At 38.2% G+C, this 24,059-nt stretch overlaps 2 protein-coding genes across 6 annotated transcripts in view; one reads left to right on the top strand and one right to left on the bottom strand.

Annotated features, from left to right (window-relative positions):
• The window catches only part of ART3 (ADP-ribosyltransferase 3 (inactive)), a 148,057-nt gene that overhangs the window by 15,810 nt on the left and 108,188 nt on the right, over window positions 1–24,059 (top strand). The gene's annotated exons all lie outside the window — the stretch shown is intronic.
• CXCL10 (C-X-C motif chemokine ligand 10) lies at window positions 34–2,310 on the bottom strand. The gene is made up of 4 exons (XM_077751329.1): window positions 2,207–2,310; window positions 1,556–1,682; window positions 1,248–1,337; window positions 34–798 (listed from the first exon to the last, which is right to left on the bottom strand). The coding sequence occupies exons 1-4, from the start codon at window positions 2,265–2,267 to the stop codon at window positions 780–782; spliced, it is 297 nt and encodes a 98-aa protein (XP_077607455.1). The 5' UTR covers window positions 2,268–2,310; the 3' UTR covers window positions 34–779.

Consider the following 24,059-nt stretch of genomic DNA (forward strand, 5'->3'; position numbering starts at 1 on the left):
AAATTCTCTCTCTCTCTGTCCCTCACTTGCGCACACACACTCTCCAAAAAAAATTATTGCTGAAGGAGTACAACATTTTTATTTTGAAAAACATCCAGCCTATGTCTTACATAACATGCATAGTATATATTTATAGACAAAAAATTTTTTACATTTGTATGTACTTCATTACACAGGTTAGTCTATACACACTGAAAACAAGAAATATGAACATCTAAGAACTCAACTTTGTGCAGTTTTTCATTAAATAATATTTTCATGTACATTTCCAGATACTTTTAGGTTCTTTTATGTATTTGGAATTGCGTATATATAACCAGTGGAATAATAGGGGCCCCTTGGGAGGATAGCAGTAGAATCCCATGGAGTAAAGATCTTTCTTAAAAAAGCAGATTGTATTATGGTGATTTTTTAAGTTCTGAGAACTCTGATAAGCCCAGAGGTGGGAATATCCCTTAATAACCAACCTTTAGAAGATATGAACGTTGAGGAAAGTGTTAGTAGCAGGACTAGGACCTGGTACATTCACTAGAAATGTAGCACCTTAGCATAGCTTATTGTGCCAGGGCGGAGTTACTACTGACCAGCTTACTTGGGGTGATGAACCATCCACCTCCAAGGAGTAGTAGCAGCTAATGTGGTGACAGCAGTCGGTCACCTTTTAGGAGAACTACAATCCAGGGATGTTTAGGGCTTGACATATATGTAGGGAAATGATGGCAGAGGTAGTCTCTTTCTGGTCCATCTTTGTCAGTAGCACAGTGATTATGCTTCTGTGTTCAAGGAGATCTTTTAGACCTGTAGAAAGAGAAAGCGGGTGTAAAAGTGTGATATGCTCAACTCTGGCTTCAGCCTGGGTTCTGCTTTTAACATTCTGAGTTCATAGGTAACTCCCAAGTCCCCAGGCAAAGGGTTTGGTGAGCTTTCCTGATGCTACATAGTCACTGTGGATTGCAAAAGCTGCTTTTTTAAGGCCAGGAGAGGCTTAGGGAAAATTTGGTAGCTTTGCTTGGATACTTCTAGCTCTGCCTCAAAGTTAAAGTGACCTATTGACACTTTTAAGTAGGTAGCTAACTTTTGCTACCACAGAAGATGGCATCTCAGTATAAAAATAGATAGAGGTAGAGGCAGATATGGTGGTAAACACACTTCTAAGCCAAGGATCCCACAGGAAAGCTCAATGCAAATATTTCTTCCCAAAGTTGACATTTCTTAAAGAGCAATTCTGCAAGTAATAGCAAACCTACCTTTCTTTGCTAATTGCTTTCACTAAATTCTTGATGGTCTTAGACTCTGGATTCAGGCATCTCTTCTCTCCATTTTTTTTCATTGTGGCACTGTAGAAGTAAGAGTGAAAATATTTGGAATGGTTTTGGACCAATAAAACAAGTGGAATATACAGTTTTTAGCCCGATGTTTATGTTTCACTCTAGATGTTTCCCTTTGCTATGCAGAAGTCTTAGAATCATACAAAGCATTTGCTGATTTTGTGATTATACATACTTAATATATGATTACAACTAGAGAGGTGATTTTCAGAAGACATTTTACTCACATGATCTCTACACGTGGACAAGATTGACTTGCAGGAATCACTTCAAGTTTTTCTAAGGACCTTGGATTTACAGATCGATCACTAATCTTGATACAGGTACAACGTGATGTTCTAGAGAGAGGTATTCCTGTGGGAAAAAAGACAAGTACATTAGGGGAGGTTAGTGCAGTTTTCGTTTTAGTCATTTAGTGTGCATTGGCTACTCCTGAGCAGAACCTATATCCCCATGTTATTTGATTTAATCTGAGAGGGAATGATTCCATTATAACACAGCTCTGAATGATTGATTAGTTGATTATCTGAAAGAATGTAATTGCAACTTGTGAATTGTAAGTTTATACCCTTAATCCCAGTTCATATGGTTAATTAAGCAAGTTAACTAAGGAAGTGTCTGTCTCCTCCTCTCTCTCCTCATTCCCTTACATTTTCTCTGTCCTCTTATCTTCTCCTCCTCCCTCCTTTTATTCCACTTGCCTTTCTGACTATATACTTTTAGACCTGTCTGTGACCAGAGAGAATCTCTGCTCATTTCTCCTTCATTTATAGGCAGGCTGTAAAACTTTTGCAAATATGCTATTCCTGTAAATATAGAACTTATACCCAGGCCTGTTTCTGGCCTTAAAAATCAGATTATCCCTTCATGGTCCTTACCTTGAGTTCCACTCAGAGTCAGAAAGATAAGGCAGAAAACAAGAACAGCTTTTTGGTTCATGGTGCTGTGACTGGAGGTTCCTCTGCAGTAGCTCAGAATGTCTAAGCAGCTGAGTGGCTCAGAAAGTGTGGGGCTAGGATGCAGTATTTATTTGCAAAGGCACTTTCCCTCTCTAACCTCTGATTGGATAACCTTCTGTTTGACTCAGCAAAACCTGTTGCCTGTTCCTTGGGGAAGTCCCATGTTGCAGAATCAAAGGTATTATTAGTATTTATTGTGGCTCAGAGTTAAGGAATTTCCCTCCACTGCCTTTTTTCACTAGGAGTGAGTTAGGTTTCACTTTCCAAAACATGAACTATTTCTTGAAAAACAGAACTTTATTGCATACGTGGTTTTTTAATGAAAAAAATTTTAATGAAACTGTTTAAATGAAACTTTGATTCTCATGTTTTTCCTCCTGTAATATGAAGATGTCAATTTAATCTTCAAATCAGAGTCCTGCATATAGGTTTTTTTTAAAGTTTTTATTTAAATTCCAGTTAGTTAACATACAGTGTAATATTAGTTTCAGATGTAGAATTTAGTGATTCATCACTTGCATATAACACCTGGTGCTCATCACAAGTGTCGTTTTGAATACCTATCACCTATTTTTCACATCTCTCTGCGCCCCCCAGTCCACCTCCTGACCAGTAACATCAATTTGTTTTCTATAGTTAAGAGTCTGTGTCTTGGATTGCACCTTTCCCCCCTTCTTTGTTCATTTTTTTCTTTCTTTCTTTCCTTTATCTTTCTTAACATTCGGGTTTTTTTTTTTTTTTTTGCGGGGTGTGGGGGAACAGAGGAGCCAAAGTGGGCTCTGTGCTGACAGCAGACAGCCCTATGTGGGACTCAAACTCAAGAATCACTAGATCCTGACCTGAGCCACCCGGCACCCCTCATTTGTTTCTTAAATTCCATGAGTGAAATCATATGGTTGTCTGTCTTTAATTTATTTTGCTTAGTATAATGCTACCTAGTTCTATCCATGCCATTGCAAATGGCAAGATTTCGTTCTTTTCTATGGCTGAGTAATACAGTGTTAAAATGAATATGTCTTAATACTATGTTTTGAGTCTCTTTCTAAAAAATTTTTTTGTTGGGAGTGCTGCTATGAACATTGGGGATGAGCACTGGGTGTTATATGGAAACCAACTTGACAATAAACTATTTGTAAAAAAATAAAAAAATTTAAAAAACACAATTTTTCACAATAAAAAAATTTTTTTCAAATATTTATTTTTGAGAGTGAAACAGAGACAGAGTGTGAGCAGGGGAGAAGCATACACAAAATCTGAAACAGGCTCCAGGCTCCGAACTGTCAGCACAGAGCCTGATGCAGGGCTCGAACCCACAAACTATGAGATCATGACCTGAGCTGAAGTCGGACGCTTAACCAACTGAGCCACCCAGGTGCCCCTATTTTGAATCTCTTAATTTGCAGCAATAAGGCATGAATATGAATATATTCACTTTATGAGTTTCAGAGATGTCCTGATATTTTAAATTTTTATAATAACTTGTAAAAAATAGGAAAGTTATCTTCATGTTGTATATGGAAGAATCTTAGAGATTAGATAGTTGTGTTTGGTCACACAAAGGTTGCCATCTATTTAGTCTACCTATAGTGCTTTTTCTCTTTATCTTACATTTTTGTGATTTTCAGAGGGTAAGAACATTTTTAAAGTTCTTCAGTAATAGCAATTTTTCATCCTTTGTAGGTGAATCCAAGTTTTTGGAAATAATTTAGCCAAGCATTGTTTTTTTATCGAAAACTGTAAGTAATAGATTTACTCTCCTTGGACAAGGTCAAAGATCTTGGACTGGCAAGTTTTAAAGAATTCCAGATATGGGGTGCCTGGGTGGCTCAGTGGGTTAAGCATCCGACTTCAGCTCAGGTCATGGTCTCACAGTCAGTAGGTTCGAGCCCCACCTTGAGCTCTGTGCTGACAGCTCAGAGTCTCAAGCCTGCTTCAGATTCTGTCTCCCCCTCTCTGACCCTCTCCCACTCCCACTCTTTCTCTCAAAGATAAGTGTTAAAAAATTTAAAGAATTTCAGACATGTTTTGAACACTCATAGCATCATTAGAATAAGTAAATAGTCTCTAACATATGACTATTTTGAGAGAAAACATTACTTATTTGGAGATCTGATTTCTGTTAGTGTTAATAAACAATTTTTGTGTATTACAGGACAGTCCCTGAATGAAACATTATAGTATCTAGAATGGTATAAGAAAATGATTAATAGCTATAGTAAGGTTATTGCAAAAAACCAAAGGACTTCTTTTTTGAAGAAAACTCTTAAAAGGGGGCATGAATAGAGAGACCTTGGTGGGAGAACAGGATGGGAACAGAGGTTGATTTGACGTTGATACAGCTCTAAGACACTGTCAGATGGAAAACAAAGAGGAAAAAATGTGTTAGTTAAATTAGCAGCAGTGATAACAGAAATTAGCATAATTTTAACTGGGCAAATGGGGCAAAAATTGGTTTCTTAGTATTCACTAGCACTTGGCAGATTATTTACAGCAGACAACATCAGTAGGAATCAGGTGATACCCATATAATGTAACATGTTGGGCCTAACAGTGGGAGTTCAGTACCCAAGGGATGTAACAGTCTGGTTATGTTCTTTGCAAGTGATTGGCAACAGGGATCCAAGATGAAATGCTGTTCGAAATGCAGGCATCACGCTGCAATGAGAAATCCATTCAGGTGAATACTTGGAATCTAGGGAAATATCTGTGGAGGCCTTTTCATAGTCAGCCAAGATCCAACAATCTACAGATAAGTCAGAGAAAGCTTCCATCCTAGGATTAAACTGGTTTAGCTGGTAGATACTGGATTAAAACTTGGCACAGACACCAAAATAAAGCCTGTATCTGCAAACTGGGGACACATAAAACTTGGAACCTCAAATGTAGGAATTTTGTCGTCAGAACTGTGACTGAGTTGTTGCTTGAGGCTGGCCAAAATTGCTGAAGTGCCGAATCCCAGGTCATTCTGTTTCAGAGCTAAGCTTTCCAGTCAGTAAGTCAGGGACTTAGCTGTGGGAAACTGGAAAAACAAAAGAGCGGGAAATGAGGCAGGAACTGATAGAACCCAGACTTTCACGTGGCAAAGAGACTTTCGTCTGATGAGAGAGAGGCTTATGAGAGACAGAGACAGAAGGGGACCTCCCATAGTTTTTGTGCAGAATTAAAAATTAGACTGTGAGTAAAAATGCTAAAAATTTCAGAGAAATGTCTGATGTTATGAATGGAAGAAGCTCTGAACAGTTCCAGCATCAAACAAACAAAAACGTATATGGTGATAATTTCACTTTTGTTAGTATACAAGTTGTCAGCTAAGATGCTCTCTCTTTGGCAAAAATAGAGTTTGAGGCACATTACATATGAAGTGGACCAAATATTTGTTATTGACAAGAAAATATTTCTTATTTAATGTTTTTTTTTAAAATTAAACGTTACATAGCAAAAACTGTGGGTCAGGCTATGTTTGAAGTGCTTTATGATTATTGACTCAGTTATTCCTTAAATAATGACTCATTTAACCCAGTAATTCTAACTCTAAAGTCCATGTTCTTAACAACTCTGTTGTGCTACCTCCTTAGAATATTGTTCTTAATTTGGATTTCTGATTTCTGTTCTCTCCAAATGGCTAAAGCCATCTTGCAGTTACTTTGTGTGCCTCAGTAATTAAACATTCAGAGAAAAAGTTTAAGATCTTTTTTTTTTAATATTTTTTTATTTATTTCTAGGGGAGAGAGAGACAGACAGCGTGAGCAGGGTAGGGTCAGAGAGAGAGAGGGAGTCACAGACTCTGAAATAGGCTCCAGGCTCTGAGCTGGCAGTCAGCACAGAGCCCGACGCGGGGCTCGAACCCACGAACCGCGAGATCATGACCTAAGCGAAAGTCGGAAAGCCACCCAGGCACCCCTTAAGATAGATCTTAAACTGAATTTCATATTAAAATGAAAGATGGTATGGTACATATAGGTCATTCATGTAAGTATACAGATATACATGAACCTTAGCTAGTAAACAGTCATGTAGGTACATGTGTATATAGTTCAGAGTACTTTTATTCATTTAGTATTTGTACATTTTTATTTGTAATTCCAGTATAGTTAACATACAGTGTTATATTTCAGTTTCAGAGTACAATATGGTAATTTAATAGTTCTATGTATTACTCAGTGCTCATCATGATTAAAGTACTCTTTAATCCCTATCACCTATTTCACTCATCTCCCTATCCATCTCTCCTCTGGTAACCATCAGTTCTCTATAGTTGAGTCTGTTTCTTAATTTGTCTCTTTTTTCCTATGCTAGTTTGTTTTATTTTTTGAATTCTCCACATGAGTGAAATTGCATAGTACTTGTTTTTCTCTGACTTATTTTGCTTAGCATTATACTCTCTAGTTTTGTCCATATTTTTGGAAATGGCAAGATTTCATTCTTAATGGTTGAAAAATGTTCACACACACACGTATATATGAACACACCCCACATTTTCTTTATCCATTTATGTATTGGTGGACACTTGGCCTGCTTTCATAATCTGGCTATTGTAAATAATGCTGTGGTAAACATAGGAGTGCCATGTCTCCCTTTAAATTAGTGTTTTTGTATTTTTTAGGTAAATACCAGTAGCACGATTACTGAATCTTAGGATAGTTCTTTTTTTTTTTAATTCATTTTTATTTTTTATCTTTTAAATTTTTTTTGAGAGCGAGCACCCAAGCAAGGGAGAGAGGGGCACAGGGAGAGAGAGAATCCCAAGCAGGCTCCACACTCAGTGACAAGTCCAGTGCTGGGTCTGATTTCACATCCCAAGCAGAAATCTGGAGTCAGACACTCAACTGGCTGAGCCACCCACACACCTCCTGAATCTTAGGGTGCCTGAATCCTCGGGTAGTTCTATTCTTAATTTCTTGAGTGATTTCCATATTGTTTTCCATAATGGCTGCACCATTTTGCATTCTCACCAACAGTGCACAGGTTCCTTTTTCTCCGTATCCTCACCAACTCTTGTGTTTTTGTTTTTAGCTCTTCTGACAGTTACAAGGTGGTATCTCATTGTAGTTTTGATTCACCTTTTCCTGATGAGTGATGTTGAGGGTCTTTTAATGTGTATGTTGGCCATTTGTATGTCTTCTTTGGAGAGATTTTTTTTTTTAATGTTTTATTTATTTCTAGGAGAAAGAGAGAGACAGCGTGAGCAGGGGAGGGTCAGAAAGAGGGAGGCACAGACTGAAACAGGCTCCAGGCTCTGAGCTGGCAGTCAACACAGAGCCCGACGCGGGGCTCGAACCCACGAACCGCGAGATCATGACCTAAGCGAAAGTCGGACGCTTAACCGACTAAGCCACCCAGGCGCCCCTTCTTTGGAGAGATTTTAAAAGAAAAGGCAGAACAAAATGAGAGGCATCACAATTCCAGATTTCCAAAGTTGTATTACAAAGCTGTAGTAATCAATATAGTACTAACACAAAAACAGACACATGAATCAAAAGAACAGAATAAAAAACCCAGAAATAAACACAAAATTATATGGTCAATTCAGTAGTATGCAATGGGAAAAAGACTGTCTCTTCAACAAATGGTGCTGGGAAAACTGGACAGCCAAATGCAAAGAATGAAACTAGACCACTTGCTTATGCCACATTAAAAAAAAAACAACAAACACCTCAAAACATATTAAGGACCTAAATATGTTATCTGAAACCATAAAAATCCTAAAGAGAACATACGCAGTAATTCCTGGCATTGGCTATAGCAGCATTTTTCTAGATGTATCTCCTGAGGCAATGGAAATAAAACAAAAATAAACCATTGGAACTGTATAAAAAAAAAAGCTTCTGCATAATGAAGGAAATAGTCAACAACCTACTAAAAGACCTACTAAATGAGAGCATATATTTGCAAATGTCGCATGTGATAAAGGTTAGTATCCAAAACACCTAATGAACTGATACAACTCAACAACCAAAACACAAATACTCTGGATTAAAATGGGCAGAAAACGAGAACAGACATTTCTCCAAAGAAGACATACAAATGTCCATGGTTAACCATAGTCATCTCTTTTTTTGATGAGTGTGGCTACAAGTTTATCAATTTCCTTGATCTTTTTAGAGAACCAGCTCCTGGTTTCATTGATTTGTTTTGTGTTTGTTTTTGTTGTTTTTATAGTATTTATTTCTGCTAAAAATTTCTTCTGGTTTGGGATTTTGTCTTTTTCTAGCTTCTTTAGTTGTAAGGTTAGGTTATTTGAGTTTTTCCTTTTTTCTTGACCTAGATTTATATTGCTATTAACTTCCCTCTTAGAACTGCTTTTGCTACATCCAGAGAATTTTGGGTCTTTTTTTTTTTTTTCATTTTCATTTGCTTCTATGTAATTTTTTATTTCTTCTTTGTTTTCTTGGTTGACCCATTCATTGTTTAGTAGCATGTCATTTAACCTCCATGTATTTGGGCTCTTTATAGATTTTTTTTTCTTGTGGTTGATTTAAGAGTTTCATAGCATTGTCGTCTGAAAATATGCAAGGTATGATCTTGATCTTTTTGTAATTGTTGAGGGCTGATTTGTGACCTAGTATGTGATCTGTTCTGGAGACTGTCCTTTGTGCCTTTGAGAATAACGTGTATTTTACCATATAGGTGGATTAGGAGGAAGCTAATGGAGGACCATGAGGGAGAAGAAGGGGAAAAATAGTTGTGGAGAGGGAAGGCGGCAAACAATGAGAGACTCTTGAATGCTGAGAACAAACTGAGGGCTGATGGGGATGGGGGAGAGGGGAAGGGGGGTGATGGGCATGGAGGAGGGCACTTGTTGGGATGAGCACTAGGTGTTATATGTAAACCAACTTGACAATAAACTATTTAAAAAAATAAAATAATAAAAGAAAAAAGAGAATAATGTATATTTTAAGATGGAATGGTCTTAATCTATCTGTTAAATATATCTGGTCCATTTGTCATTCAGAGCCAGTGTTCTCTTGTTTTTCTGTTTCAACAATCTGTCCATCCATGTAAGTGTGGTGTTAAAGATTCTTGTTATTATTGTATTATTGTCAATTATTTCCTTTAATTCTGTTATTATCTACTTTATATATTTGGGTGTTGCATGTTGTGTGCATAAATATTTATAATTGCTATATCATCTTGTTCGATTCTCCCTTTTATGATTGTATAGTGTTCTTTTTTGGTCTGTTACAGTTTTTGTTTGATTTACGTTTTTATTTTATAATGTTTATTTTATTTTTTGAGAGAGACAGTGTGAGTGGGGAGGGGCAGAGAGAGAGGGAGGCACAGAATCTGAAGCAGGCTCCACGTTCTGAGCTGTCAGCACAGAGCCTGACTTGGGGCTCGAACTCAAAAACTATGAGCTGAAGTTGGACACTTAACTGACTGAGCCATCCAGGCACCCCTACAGTGTTTGTTTTAAAGTCTATTTTCTCTGTTGTAAGTATCGCTACTCAGGCTTTCTTTTGTCATCTATTTGCATGATAAATACTTTCTCCATTCCCTCACTTTCAATGTGCAGGTGTCTTTAGGTCTGAAATGAGTCTCTTGTAGGCAGCATATATAGGGTTTTTTTTAATGTTTATTTTTTGAGAGAGCGCGCCTGTAGGGGATGGGCAGAGAGAGAGGGAGAGAGAGAGAATTCCAAGCAAGCCTTATGCCATTAGCACAGAGCCCAGCGCGGGGCTCAATCTCATGAACCATGAGTGTATCTGACTTGAAATCAAGAGTCAGATGCTTAACTGACTAAACCACCCAGGCCTCCCAGGTCTTGCTTTTTAATCCACGCTGTCACCGTGTGGTTTTTGATTGGAGTGTTTAGTTCATTTATGTTCAAAATAATTATTGACAGGTACTATTTATTGATATTTTGTTACTTGTTTTGTGGTTTTGTTTTTTCTGATCTTCTGTTGCTCTTTTTCATAGATTTTGTTTTTTTTAGTGATCTCTTTGGAGTCCTCTTTATTCTTGTGTATCTATTACTGGTTTTGATGAGGTTTATATATATCTTCTGCATGTAGCAGTCTATATTAAGTTGATTGCCTCTTAAGTTTGAACACATTCTTTACTCCTCTCTTCCCCATAGTTTAGGTATACGATGGTATATTTTACATTCTTTTATTTTAGGAATTCCTTGACTGATTTTTACAGAAATATGATTTTGACTTTTCATACTCCCACTGATGGTCTTTCCACTCAAAGAGTCCCTTTTTATATCTCTTGTACGGTTGGTTTTGTGGTTGTGAGCTCCTTTCGTTTTTTATCTGACAAACTTTTTATCACTTATCCTTTTCTGAATAATAGCCTGGCTGGATAAAGTATGATTGGCTTTGGATTTTTCTCTTTTAGTGCTTGGAATATATCATGGCTCTCCCTTCTGGCCTGTTAAGTTTCTCCTGAAAAGTCCATTGATTCCCTTATGGTGTTTCCCTTGTATGTAAGGGTCTGTTTTTCTTTTGCTGTTTTAATTTTTTTTAATGTTTTATTTATTTCTGAGAGAAAGAGCGCGAACAGGGGAGGGTCAGAGAGAGAGGGAGACACGGAAACAGACTCCAGGCTCTGAGCTAGCTGTCAGCACAGAGCCTGACGCGGGGCTTGAACCCACAAACCGTGAGATCCTGACCTGAGCCGGTCAGACACTTAACCGACTGAGCCACCCAGGCACCCCTATTTTAAAATTCTTTTCTTTATCACTGCTTTTTGCCTTTTCAATTACTTGTATTGGTGTGGACCTCCTTAGTTTATTTTTTTGAGGGGAATCTGTGCCTCTTGAATGTAGATACCTGTTTCTTTCCCCATATTTGGGAAGGTTTCAGCTATTATTTCTTTAAATAAAATTTCTGCCTCCCTTTCTCTCTTTTCTTCTGGGATCCCTGTAATATGAATGTTCTTATGTTTGATGGAGTCCCTGGGTTTACTAAGATGATTCTCAATTTGCGTAGTTTTTTCCCTCATTTATTCAGCTTGGTTATTTTCCATTATTCTATCTTCTAGGTTATTAATTAATTCCTCTCCTTCTAGTCTGCGGTTTATACCATGTGTTTCTTTTTAGTTTCATTTATTGTGTTTTTCTCTCTCGTTGGTTCTTTTTTATCTTTTTGTTAATGCTTTTACTGGAGTCCCCTATTCTTTTGTCAAGACCAGTGAGTATCTTTATGATCACTACTTTTAATTCTTTATCCCTTTTGCTTAGGCCTTTTGATGTGGTTTGATCCTCTTCTTTCCATTTGGAATATATTTGTCTGTCTCCTCATTTTGTCCAACTCTTTGTGTCTGTTTCTCTGTATTAGGAAAGTCAGCTATATCTCTTCCTCTTGAAAGTAATAATCTTACGTAGAAGAGGTTCTGTAGTGTCCTGCAGTGCATAGTCTCCTGTTCCCCAGGACCAGCAATTCAGAAAGTACCTCTTGTGTGGCGCCTGTGCCCTGCTGTTGACTCCTGGCCTCTTTTTCCTTCAGTCCGGTTGTCTGCAGCAGCTCTCTCTGCCTATTGTGGGAAGTGTTTGGTTCTCAGCTGGGGGGCTGTTTAATAAGGTGTGTGTTGTTGGTCTGTTTGCAGAATGAGACCTGAGACCTGTCCATGCCACCACTGGAACCGGGATCCACTTAAGGTGTGGATTGGGAGATACTCTGCTGGCAAGGTTTGGGCCAATAGAGGGGCCCTGCAGAGCTGGGACTGAGGCAAGCTTGATTGGAAAGGGCAGATCCCCTGAAGCGGGGTAGGGGTAGGGGCACAGATCGTGTTGTAAGCAAATTAGGTAGCTAGTGTCAGTGTTGTGCTGGTTCCTGCAGGTGGTTGTGGATTTATGCTAGGGTGTGGGGGAGGGAAATGGTGCCTACCAGCCCTTTATTCCTGGAGAGATCTCCCCAAGATCCCTGCCTCTCCAGGCCACACTCTGAGATGAGTAAATCACTCTCATCTGCCCCCAGTGTTGTTCAGATTGCTTCTTCCACACCATTGTGTTGGGCTATTTGTCCTACTTCCTGTTTAAGGACAGGGACTCCACTTTCTATTGCCCTCAGAGCCTAGCCTACCAATTTTTAAAATTTCAGGCTTGAAGTCCCAAATGTTACAGGGATTTGTCTTTCCCCTACGGACTCCCCATGGGATAGTCTTTTTTTTTTTTTTTTTGTCCTTCTTAGTGCCACCAACTCCGTCCCCACCGTGTTTTGCTGCCAAATTGCATCTTTGCTCTTCTTACCTTGCTTTGATAATGGCGTCTTCTCTACTTCCACTTATGGAGTTTGTTCTGCCAATATGTGGGTCTTTTTCTGGGTTATTATGAGGATGTGTTATCAAGGTGTATATGTGGGAAGTCATGGTCGTCCTACTCTTCCATCTACCTAGCCTTTTTTACACTTCAGAGTATTTTTAAAGGGTAGTTGTCTTGCCTAAAAAAGACTACATTCAATTGCAAATTCTGAAATTTGTATTCTGATTGTTAAAATTTGTGATTTTGTGTTTCTTTAAGAAATGGATGTTAGTATAGTTAAAAAAAATAACCTCAAATGAGGTGACACCTGGGTGGCTCAGTTGGTTGAGCATCCAACTCTTGAATTTGGCTCAGGTCATAATCTCACAGTTTGTGGATTGAACCCTAGGTTGGGCTCCATGCTCTCAGGGCAGAGCCTACTTGGGATTCTCTTTCTCCTTCTCTCCCTCCCCTGTGATTGTCATGCACTCTCACTCTCTCTCAAAATAAATGGACTTAAGTAAAAGTACGTGAAACAATACTCCAAAATAGATGTTATAATTCATTCATACTAGACAACTCTTAGGTTTTATTGATCAGGCTACTGAATTTTTTTTTCCACCAGAAATATAGATCCCTTCCAAAAGTTTGTGATACTATTTTTAACTGTTGTGGCTTGTTGAATCATTATAAAATGGCATTCTTTACCTCTAACACTTTTTGTCTTGTCTATTAGTGTAGCTACTCCAGTTCTCTTTTGGTTACTATTAACGTGATTTTTTTTGTTCTTTAAACTGTTTTTGTCTTTGAATCTAAATTATGTCTCCTAAAAAGTGTACAGTTGGATTAGACTTCTTTAAAAATCCAATCTCCAATGTCTGACTTCTGATTGGAGTGCTTAGTCTATTTACATTTAATGTAATTAATAATAAGGTAGGCCTTACATCTGCCATTTTGCTATTTGTTTCCAGTATGTCTTGTCTTTTTTTTACTTCTGTGTTCTGTTACTGCTACCTTTTGTATTACACAGATATTTTTAGTAAGTCATTTGATTTCAAAAAAGAAAATACATGATTCACTCATTTAAAGTAATAGTTTAACTCTCTATATTCACAGAGTTGTACAACAGTCATCTCTTTCATTTTGAAAGATTGTTTTGCAGGATATAGAATTCTCTGTGATAGTATTTTTCTTTTAATACTTTAAAAGCCAGAGGGCAGGAATATGATGTTTTCAGTTTTTGATGAGAACTTAGTTGTTAATCTTTTTTTAATTGTTTGTTTGTTTTAAGAGAGAGAGCATGTGCTCAAGCAGGGGAGGGACAGAGAGGGAGGGAGAGAGAGAGAGAGAGAAAGAATCCCAAGTAGGCTCCACACTGTCAGTGCACAGCCCAATGCAGGGGCTCAAACTCACACTGAGATCATGACCTGAACTGAAGTCAAGAGTTGGATGCTCAACCAGCTGAGCCACCCAGAAATCTCTCTTTGTTAATCTTACTGAGACTCACTTGTGCATGATGAATCACTTTTCTCTTGTTGCTTTAAAGATTCTGTCTTTGAACTTTGACAGTTTGACTATAATACTTCAGTTGTAGATTGCTGGAGTTTGCTGAGTTTCTCACATATTGAGGTTGATGTTTTTTCATCAAATTTGAGAATATGTTGGCTATTATTTCTTCAGATATTTCTTCTGCTCCTTCTTTCTCTCTCCTCCCATTACATAAATGGTGGTACACTTGATGGTGTTACATACATCTCTAAAGCTCTGTTCATTTTTCTTTACTTTTTCTGTTTTTAGAAAATTTCAGTTAACTTTTCTTCAGGCTTGCTGGTTATTTTCTTTTGCTATTTTAAATAATCTGTCACACCTTAAAATTTTTTATATTTTTAATTTGGTAAGGTAGTATTCTCATTCTTTTAATTCTTTAGACATGGGTTTCCTTTAGTTATTTGAACATGTTTATAATAGCTGGCTTAAAGTTTTTGTCTAGTAAGTCCAGTGAAGAAGTCCCTGGGTTTCTTCTGGAATAGTTTCTATTGAATGCTCTCGAAGTGTGTATGAAACATACTTTCCTCTTTCTTTGCATGTTACATAGTGGGTTTTTTTGGTTAAAACTGGATATTTTAAGTAACATAGTAACTTGGGAAATCTGGTTTCTCCTCTCCTTGGGATTTGCTGTTGTTGCTCTTTCTTCAGTGATTTTCCTGAACTAATTTTGTAACGTCTTTATCATTTATTGTGTATAGCCACTGACATCTTTGTTTAGTTTAATGGTGAGCTAATGATTGGGCTATGATCTCTCTCTCTCTCTTTTTTTAATGTTTACGTATTTATTTTGAGAGAGAGAGAGGGAGAGCACACAAAAGCAGGTGAGGAGCAGAGATGGAGGAGAGAGAATCCCAAGCAGGCTCCATGCTGTCACCATGGAACTCATCATGGGGCTGTATCTCACAAACTAAGATCATGACCTGAGCTGAAATCAAGTGTCAGACGCTTAACCATCTAAGCCAACCAGGCACTCCTGGACTAAGATTTCTTTAAATGCCTTGAACTAATAAATCTCCTGGCTTTTACCAAGGGGCTCTGTGTATGTGTTGGATTATGCCTTCAGGGCTCTCGCAGGCTGTTTACAGTTCTGCTTTAGCTTTCATTTCCAGTTTGTGCAGAACCTCAGGTTCAGCTTGAGGTGAAAGATTAGGGCTATTTCAGGTCTTTTCTGAGTGTGCTCACAGCTCTGCACTAGTGTGTAGACTTATAGATTCTTATGACTGTATTGGAGCTTTTCAAAGCCCTCCATAGACCTCTCATTCCCCAGTTTTTCCTTTAAAATAAGTTTCAGTCTTTTATTCCACCCAACTACTTTAATACTTTCGGCAGTGAATGATTGTTAAACAGTTGCTGCTTAACATTATTCCTAGAGGTAGGGCTGTTTACACTAAGTGAGCCCAGAATCAGGTTAAATAAAGACAAGCTATGAGAGCTTTGAAGAAAGCTTTTAACCAAGTCAGTAGTGATAATGATCTAGGATGGGCTTTTGGAGAGCTCCAAACTAATTCTCCCTCTCCATTGGCTTTTAGGCAGCTTTTCAGAGATACATAGTTGTGAGGCTCTTATTTTTCAAGGCTACTAGGAGAAGAGAATGAGAATAGGACAGTGAAAAGTGCCACAGAGTTTTCTGTTCTTACTGAGATCAGGCTATTTCTTAGATATTTTCCATACCGCTACAGACTTTTGGCTCATTTCAAGAGTTCTGAAAAATATGGTTTTGACCATTTTTTTCAGTGCTGTTTTTGCTTTTACAGAGGTCATTGCTTCATCATCCCAGAAGTGCTTTCAATAGTTAGTTTTATAGTTCTCTTTTTTAATGTTTATTTTTGTGAAAGAGAGAGATAAGATACAGAGTACAATCAGGGGAGGGGCAGAAAGAGAGGAGATACAGAATTCAAAGAAGACTCCAGGTTCTGAGCTGTCAGCACAGAGCCCGGCTATGTGGGGCTTGAACTCATCAACTAAGAGACCATTACCTGAGCTGAAGTCGGACACTTAAGTGACTGAGCCACCTAGGTTCCCCTTATGGTTCTTTTTTTAGGTAAAATTAATGTATGTTGAAAAGTTCAGATCTTAAGTGTACCATTGAGTCAATCTCAAGAAATACATACACTTGTATAATCCAAACCCCTATCAGGTTATAGAACATCACCACCACTCCAGAAAGTTCCTTCATGCCACTTGCTAGTCAGTCCTCACCCAGTCTCCTTTACTCTTGACACTACTACTCTTCTGAGTTTAGAAAATATAGATTTGTTTTGTCTCTTCTAGAACTTCATGTGAACAGAACGATTTTAGTATGTATTCTTTTGTGCACGGCTTTTTGTGATATTTTAAATATTTATATATTTATGTATTTTATTTTTAATTTCATGTTTTAGTTTAAATTTTAGTTAACGCAGAGAGTAAAATTGGTTCCATGGATAGAATAAAGTGATTCATCACTTACATATAAACTCAGCTCATTACAAGTGCCCACCTTAATACCCATCACCCATGTAGCCCATTGCACACCCACATCCCTTCATCAATCCTCAGTTCTCTATAGTTAAGAGTCTCTTATGGTTTACTTTTCTCTGTCCCTTTTTCTCCTTACCCTATGTTCATCTGTTTTGTTTCTTAAATTACACATATTAGTGAAATCATGGTATTTGTTTTTCTCTGACTTATTTCACTTAGTGTAATACAGTCCAGCTCCATCCACATTGTTGCAAAAAGCATGATTTCATTCCTTTTTTTTTTTTTTTTTAAGTTTTTGAGGGAGAGAGAGCACGCAAGGGAGAGGGGAAGAGAGGAGAAAGAATCTTAAGCAGGCTCAGCATGAAGCCTAACACAGGGCTTGTTCTCATGACTGTGGGACCATGAACTGAGCCAAGAGTCGGTTGCTCACCTGACTGAGCCACCCAAGTGCCCCAAGATTTCATTTTTTTTTTTTTATGGCTGAGTAATATTCCATTGTGTGTGTGTGTGTGTGTTTGTGTGTGTGCGTGTATACACCAGTTGTTCTTTATCCATTTAGCAGTTGATGGATATTTGGTTTTTCCCATAATTTGTCTGTTGTTGATAATGCTGCTATAAACCTCAGGGTGCATGTGCCCCTTGGAGTCAGTATTTTTGTATCCTTTGGGTAAATACCTAGTAGTGTAGTGCAATTGTTGGGTCATAGGGTAGTTGTATTTTTATTTTTATTTTTTCTTTAGAGAGAGGGCATGAGCAAGGGAGAGGAGCAGGGAGGGAGGGGGAGGAATCTCAAAACAGGCTCCCTGCTGAACATGGCATGATGCAAGGCTTGATCCCACAATCCTGGGATCATGACCTGGGCCAAAATCATCAGATGCTCAACCAATTGAGCTGTCCAGGAACCCCTATTTTTAACCCTTTGAGGAACCTCCATACCATTTTCCAGAGTTGCTGTACCAGTTTGCATTTTCACAAACAGTGTGAGAGTGTTCTTTCCCTTTTGCCATGTACTTTCCAAAACCTGCTGTTTTCTTTGTTGTTAATTTTAGCTATTCTGACAGGTATGAGGTGGTATGTCCTTGGGGTTTTGATGTGTATTTTCCTGATGATGAGTGATGTTGAGCATCTTTTCATTTGTCTGTTAGCTGTCTGGATGTCTTCTTTGGAAAAGTGTTCATGTATTCTGCCCATTACTTAACCAGGTTATTTATCTTTGGGGTGTGAGTTTGATAAGTTCTTTATGGATTTTGGATACTAACCTTTTATCTGATATGTTATTTGCAATGATCTTCTTCCATTTTGTAAGTTGTCTTTGTTGCTTGTTTCCTTCACTGTATAGACGCTTTTTATCTTGATAAAATCACAATAGTTTATTTTTGCTTTTTGTTTTCTGTGCCTTCAGACTTGTCTATTACGAAGTTGCTGCAGCCAAGGTCAAAGGGGTTGCTGTCTGTGTTCTCTAGGATTTTGATGGTTTCTTGGGTCACATTTAGGTCTTTCATACAGTTTGAGTTTATTTTTGTGTACAGTGTAAGAAAGTGTCCACCTTCATTCTTCTGCATGTTGACCAGTTTTCCCAACACCATTTGTTGAGGCGACTATTTTTTTTTTTTCCATTGGATAGTCTTCCTTGGTTTGTCAAAGATTAGTTGGTCATATAGTTGTGGATCCATTTCTGGGTTTTCTATTCTCTTTCATTGATTCAGTTTCAGTGGCAGTACTATACTGTCTTAATGATTACAGCGGTATAATATAGCTTGAAGTCCAGAATTGTGATGCCTTCAGCTTTGCTTTTCTTTTTCAAGATTGTTTTGACTATTTGGGATCTTTTGTGATTCTATATAAAGTGTATGATTGTTCTAGCTCTGAAACATGCCAGTAGCATTTTGGTAGGGATTGCATTACATATGCTTTGAGTATTATAGACATTTTAACAATGTTTGTTCTTCCACTTTATGAGCATGAAATGTTTTTCAGTTTCTTTGGGTCCTCTTCAATTTCTTTCATAAATGTTCTGTAGTTTTCAGAGTACATATCTTTTGTGTCTTTTGTTAGTTTTATTCCTAGATGTCTTAGGGATTTTTGTGCAGTTGTAAATGGGATCAGTTCCTTGATTTCTCTTCCTGCTGCTTGATTGTTGTTATATAGAAATGTAACAGATTTCTGTACATTGATTTTATATAATGAGGCTTTGCTGAACTTGCATATCAGTTCTACCAAATTTTTTGGTGGAGTCTTTCAGATTTTCTATGAAGAGTTAGCATGTAGTCTGTGAATAGTAAAAGTTTGAATTCTTAAAAATTTGGATGCCTTTTATTTCTTTATGTTATCTCATTGCTGAGGTTATGACTCCCAGTAGTATGTTACATAACAGTGGTGAGAGTGGGTATCCCTGTCTTGTTTCTGACCAAAGGAAAAGCTCTCATTTTTTCCCTCACTGAGGATGATATTAGCTGTGGGTCTTTCTTATATGGCTTTTATGATCTTGAGGTATGTTCCCTCTGTTCCTGCTTTGTTGAGGACTTTTATCAAGAATGGATGCTGTATTTTGTCAAATGCTTTTTTGCATCTACTGAGAGGGTCAAATGGTTCTTACCCTTTTTTTTATTAATGTGGTGTATCATGTTGATTAATTTGTGAATATTAAATCACCTTTGCAGCCCAAGTATAAATTTCACTTGATAGTGGTGAATGATTCTTTTAATAATGTACTATTGGACTTGATTTGCTGATATCTTGCTGAGAATTTTTGCATCCATGTTCATCAGGGATATTGGCCTGTAATTCTCCTTATTAGTGGGGTCTTTGTCTCATTTTGGAATCAAGGTAATGCTGGCCTTGTAGAATGAGTTTGGAAGTTTTCCTTCCATTTTCATTTTTTGAAACATTTTGAAAAGAATAGCTATTCACTCTTCTTTAAATGTCTGGTAGAATTTCCCTGGGAAGGCATCTGGCCCTAGACTTTTGTTTGTTGGGAGATTTTTGATTACTGACTCTATTTCTTTGTTGGTTATGGGTCTGTTCAAATTTTCTATTCCTATTTCAGTGTTGGTGGTTTGTATGTTTCTAGGAATTATCCCATTTCTTCCAGATTGCCCAATTTGTTAGCAAATTTTTTCATAATGTTCTCATAATTGTGTTTCGGTGGTTTTGGTTATGATCTTTCCTCTTTAATTTGTGACTTTATTTGGTCCTTTTTTTATTATTTTTGGCAAGTGTGGCTAGGGGTTTATTAATTTTACTAATTCTTTCAAAGAAGGAGCTTTAGTTTCATTAAGCTATTCTACTGGTTGTTTTGTTTTGTTTCTAGATCATTTATTTTTGCTCTAATCTTTATTATTTCTCTTCTTGTCTTGGACTTGGGCTGTATTTTCTGTTCCTTTTTTTAGGTCCTTTAGGCATAAGGTTAGATTGTATATTTGAGAGTTTTCTTCATTTTTGAAGTAGACCCATATTGCTATGTACTTCAGTCTTAGCACCACCTTTGCTGCATCCCAGATGTTTTGAACTGCCCTGTTTCCATTTTCATTTGCTTCCATGTAATTTTTAATTTCTTTTTTAATTCCTTGGTTAACCCATTTATTCTTGAGTAGGATGTTCTTTAACCTCCATGTATTGGTGGTCTTTCCATATTTTTTCTTGTGCTTGACTTCACGTTTCATAGCATTGTGGTCTGAAGGTATGCATGGTATGATCTTGGTCTCTTTATACTTGTTGAGGGCTGATTTGTGATCTATTCTGGGGAATGTTCCATGCACACTTGAAAGGAATATGTATTCTGTTTTAGGATGAAGTGTTCTGAATATTTGTGTTAAGTCCATGTGGTCTGGTGTGTCACTCAAAGCCATTCTTTCCTTGTTGATTGCTTAGATTATTTGTTCATTTCTTTTTTTTTTAATGTTTTATTTATTTCTAGGGGAGAGAGAGAGAGACAGTGTGAGCAGGGGAGGGTCAGAGAGAGAGGGAGTCACAGACTGAAACAGGCTCCAGGCTCCGAGCTGGCAGTCAGCACAGAGCCCGACGCGGGGCCCGAACCCACGAACCGCGAGATCATGACCTAAGCGAAAGTCGGACGCTTAACCGACTAAGCCACCCAGGCGCCCCTATTTGTTCATTTCTTAAGTGGGGTGTTAAAGCCCCCTACTATTATTATCAATGAGTTTCTTTATATTTGTTATTAATTTATTTATATATTTGGATGCTTCCAACTTGTTTTTACAATTGTAAAACAATTGTGATATAGTACTTATGAACAATTATGATATAGTACCCTTCATTTCTTGTTACAGTCTTTGGCTTAAAATATATTTTGTTTGATAGAAGTATGGCTACTCCAGCTTTCCTCTGTTTTTCCTTGGCATGATAGATGATTCTCCATCCCATCATTTTCAATCTGCAGGTTCTGTAGGGCTAAAATAAGGGTTCTGGGGCACCTGGTGGCTCTGTCAGTTAAATGTCCCGACCTTGGCTCAGGTCATGATATTGGGGTTCACAAGTTCAAGAACTGCTTCAGACTTTGTGCTGACAGTCTGGAACCTGGAGCCTTATTTCGATTCTGTGTCTCCCTCTCTCTCTGCCCCTCCTTTGCTTGCATTTGGTCTCTCTCTCAAAAATAAAAATTAAAAAAAAACTTAAATGAGTCTTCTGTAAGCAGCATATAGATAGGTCTTGTTTCCTTATCCAGTCTGATACCCATTTTCTTTGGAGCATTTAGTCCATTTTACATTCAGAGTAATTATGGCTAGGTAAGAATTTAGTGCCATTGTGTTATTTCTAAAGGCACTGTTTCCAGAGGTTTTCTGTGTCCCTCCCCCGCAGTCTTTGTGGCTTTTGGTCTTTCCCACTCAATGAGACCCCTTTAGTATTTCTTGCAGGTCTGGGTTAGCAGTCACAACCTCCTTTTTGTCTGTTTCCCAGTGAAATTCTTTATCTCTCCTTTAATTCTGAATGACAGCCTTGCTAGATAAAGCATTCATGGCTGCATATTTTCCCCCTTCAACAGGTTGTGTATATTATACCACTCTGTTATGGCTTGCCAGGTTTCTTTGGAGAGAGATGTTGTGAACCTTATTTTTCTTCCCTTGTAGGTTAGGGATTTCTTTTCCCTTGCTGTTTAAGGATTCTTATCTCTGTATTTTAAAAATTTTATGGTATGTGTTGGTGTTGGCTGGGTTTTATTGAATTTAATGGAAGTTCTCTGTGCCTCCTGGAATTTGATGTCTGTTTCCTTCCCCAGACGAAGGAGTTTTTCAGCTCTAATTTGCTCAAACCTTCTGCTCTTCTCCTTACTCCTCTTAAGATTTTTATGATACAAATGTTGTTATACTTTTTTGGAGTTGCTGAGTTCCTTAACTCTGCATTTGTGATCTAATTAATTTTCCTTCCCTCTTCTTTTCAGATTCATATTTTCCATAATTTTACCTGTTCTGTCATTGATTTATTCTTCTACTTTGTCTTTGTTGTCATTATTATCTGTTGGTTTGCATCTCGATTATAGCATTTTTTATTTGACCTGACTAGTTTTTCATTCTTTTATCTCTGAAGTGTAAGAGATTCTCTAGTGTCTTTTATGCTTTTCTCAAGCCTGTCTAGTATTCTTATGATTGTTTTAAATTCTGGTTCAGGAATGTTACTTATCTATTTTGATTAGATTCCTGGCTTAGAGATCTTCCTGTTCTTTTTTGGGGGTGAATTCCTCCATTTTGGCATTTTGTCTGTTACTGTTTTTTGGGGTATTAGTAAAGCCTATTTATATTTCATTCTCCTGAGAGTAATGGCTACATTAAGAAAAAGATCTATACTGTCTAGGGCCTTGTGTTTCAGAAATTGTTTCAGAGTGTGCACTCTTGTTGTGTTTTAGGTGTTCTTTCCCTCAGGTCAGTCCACTGCAGTTTCTTCTTGCCTGCACAGGGAGTGTGTGTCCACTGTGTAGCAAGTTTTAAGTAGGTGTGTTTCGGTTTGCTTGTTAAAAGAGGCTAGATCCTATTACCTCTAGAGCTGAAGCTTTACAGCACTCTATGATCAGTATCCTTTGCTTGTGCAAGGAGTTTATGCTGGTCTGGTGGAGGGGCTCGCTAAGCTGGTTTTCAGACCAAATTGCCCTAATATAGATGTACCTGCAGTGTGCAGGGGGATGGGGCCCTTCACAGAAGAGTGAACAATTTCCCCTTTTATGTTCCCGGCTTCCATAAGATCCCTGCCTTCACCCAGTGTCCAAGCTATCTGCATGTTAGGAGGCACACAACTCCTGTGTTTTATCTTAGGCATGTACCCAGGTTTCAGAACTCCAAATTTTGGGGACCTGGCCAGGTGGGAACAGGCACTGATCCTCTGGGGGAGGGTCTCACCACTCTGCAGCTGGTGCTGGTTAGTCCAGAAAAGCTGTAGCAGCTTTTGCACAGGTGTTGGAGTTGATGGTAAAGCACAGCAAAGAGCTGGCACCAAGTTTTGGTGCCCTCAGCAGGCACATTGGTGCCCACCAGCTCTTTTGTCTCTGAGAGGCCATGCCACTTCTCCCAAGTGCACTCTAAGAAGAGAAACTGTCTCTCATAATGTGACCTAGGGGATCCTCAGATCATTCTGTCTGCTCTAGGCCCCTGCCCCCCTTCCCCACAGGAGCACTGCTGTGCCGGCTGGTCTCTACCTGGTGGTGGTAGAGACTTTTAAAACTTAAGATTTTAGCTCCACTGCTTGTAAAAACTTGGGATAATCAGCCACTCTAGTTTTCCCAGTCAACAGGTCTGGGGAAATGTTTCTCTCATGCAGTCCCCTGTGCTGCTTTCTCTGTTTCTCTCTCTCTCCTCTCTCAGACACCAAGATTCCTTCCCCTCCACGGTACCCGCGATTCTTTTATCCCCAGTCATCACACCTACTGCCTTCCATGATGTGATTTCTTTTCTCCCTCTAGTTCTTCAGTTTATTCTCACAGCATTAATACCGATTTCTTAGTTGTTGGGAATGATTTGATATTTATCTAGCTGTGTTCAAAAGTTGAGGCAAGCATAGGGTCCCCTACTGCTCTGCCATCTTAACTCCTCCTCAAACCCTCTTAGCATATTTCTTAGATTCATCTATGTAGTTCCTTGAGTTAGTGTTTTGTTTGTCTTCACTGCTGCATAGTATTCCATTACACAAATATACCATTTGGTTTATCAGTTCTCTTGACAATGGACACCTCAGCTCTTTTGAGATTTTAGTTGTTATGTATAAAGCTACCACAAACATTTTTTGTAGAAACCTTTTTTTTTTTTTTTTAGATGTACACTTTCATTCTTTTTCATTCCTGTAGCAGAGCAGAGTGATTTTTTTAAATCACACTCTGAGATCAAGAGTCAGATGCCAGGGCACCTGGGTGGCTCAGTGGGCTAAGCATCCAGTTTTGGCTCAGGTCATGATCTCATGGTTCGTGGGTTCGAGCCCCACGTTGGGCTCTGTGCTGACAGCTAGCTCAGAGCCTAGAGCCTGCTTCCGATTCTGTGTCTTCCTCTCTGTCTGAGCCACCCCTGCTCATGCTGCCTCACTCTCTCAGAAATAAAACATTTAAAAAAAATTTAAAAAAAGGGGTCAGATGCCTAATCTATT

This window comes from Crocuta crocuta, unplaced genomic scaffold (genome assembly GCF_008692635.1).
Source record: "Crocuta crocuta isolate KB4526 unplaced genomic scaffold, BGI_CrCroc_1.0 scaffold1, whole genome shotgun sequence".
Classification (NCBI taxonomy): domain Eukaryota; kingdom Metazoa; phylum Chordata; class Mammalia; order Carnivora; family Hyaenidae; genus Crocuta; species Crocuta crocuta.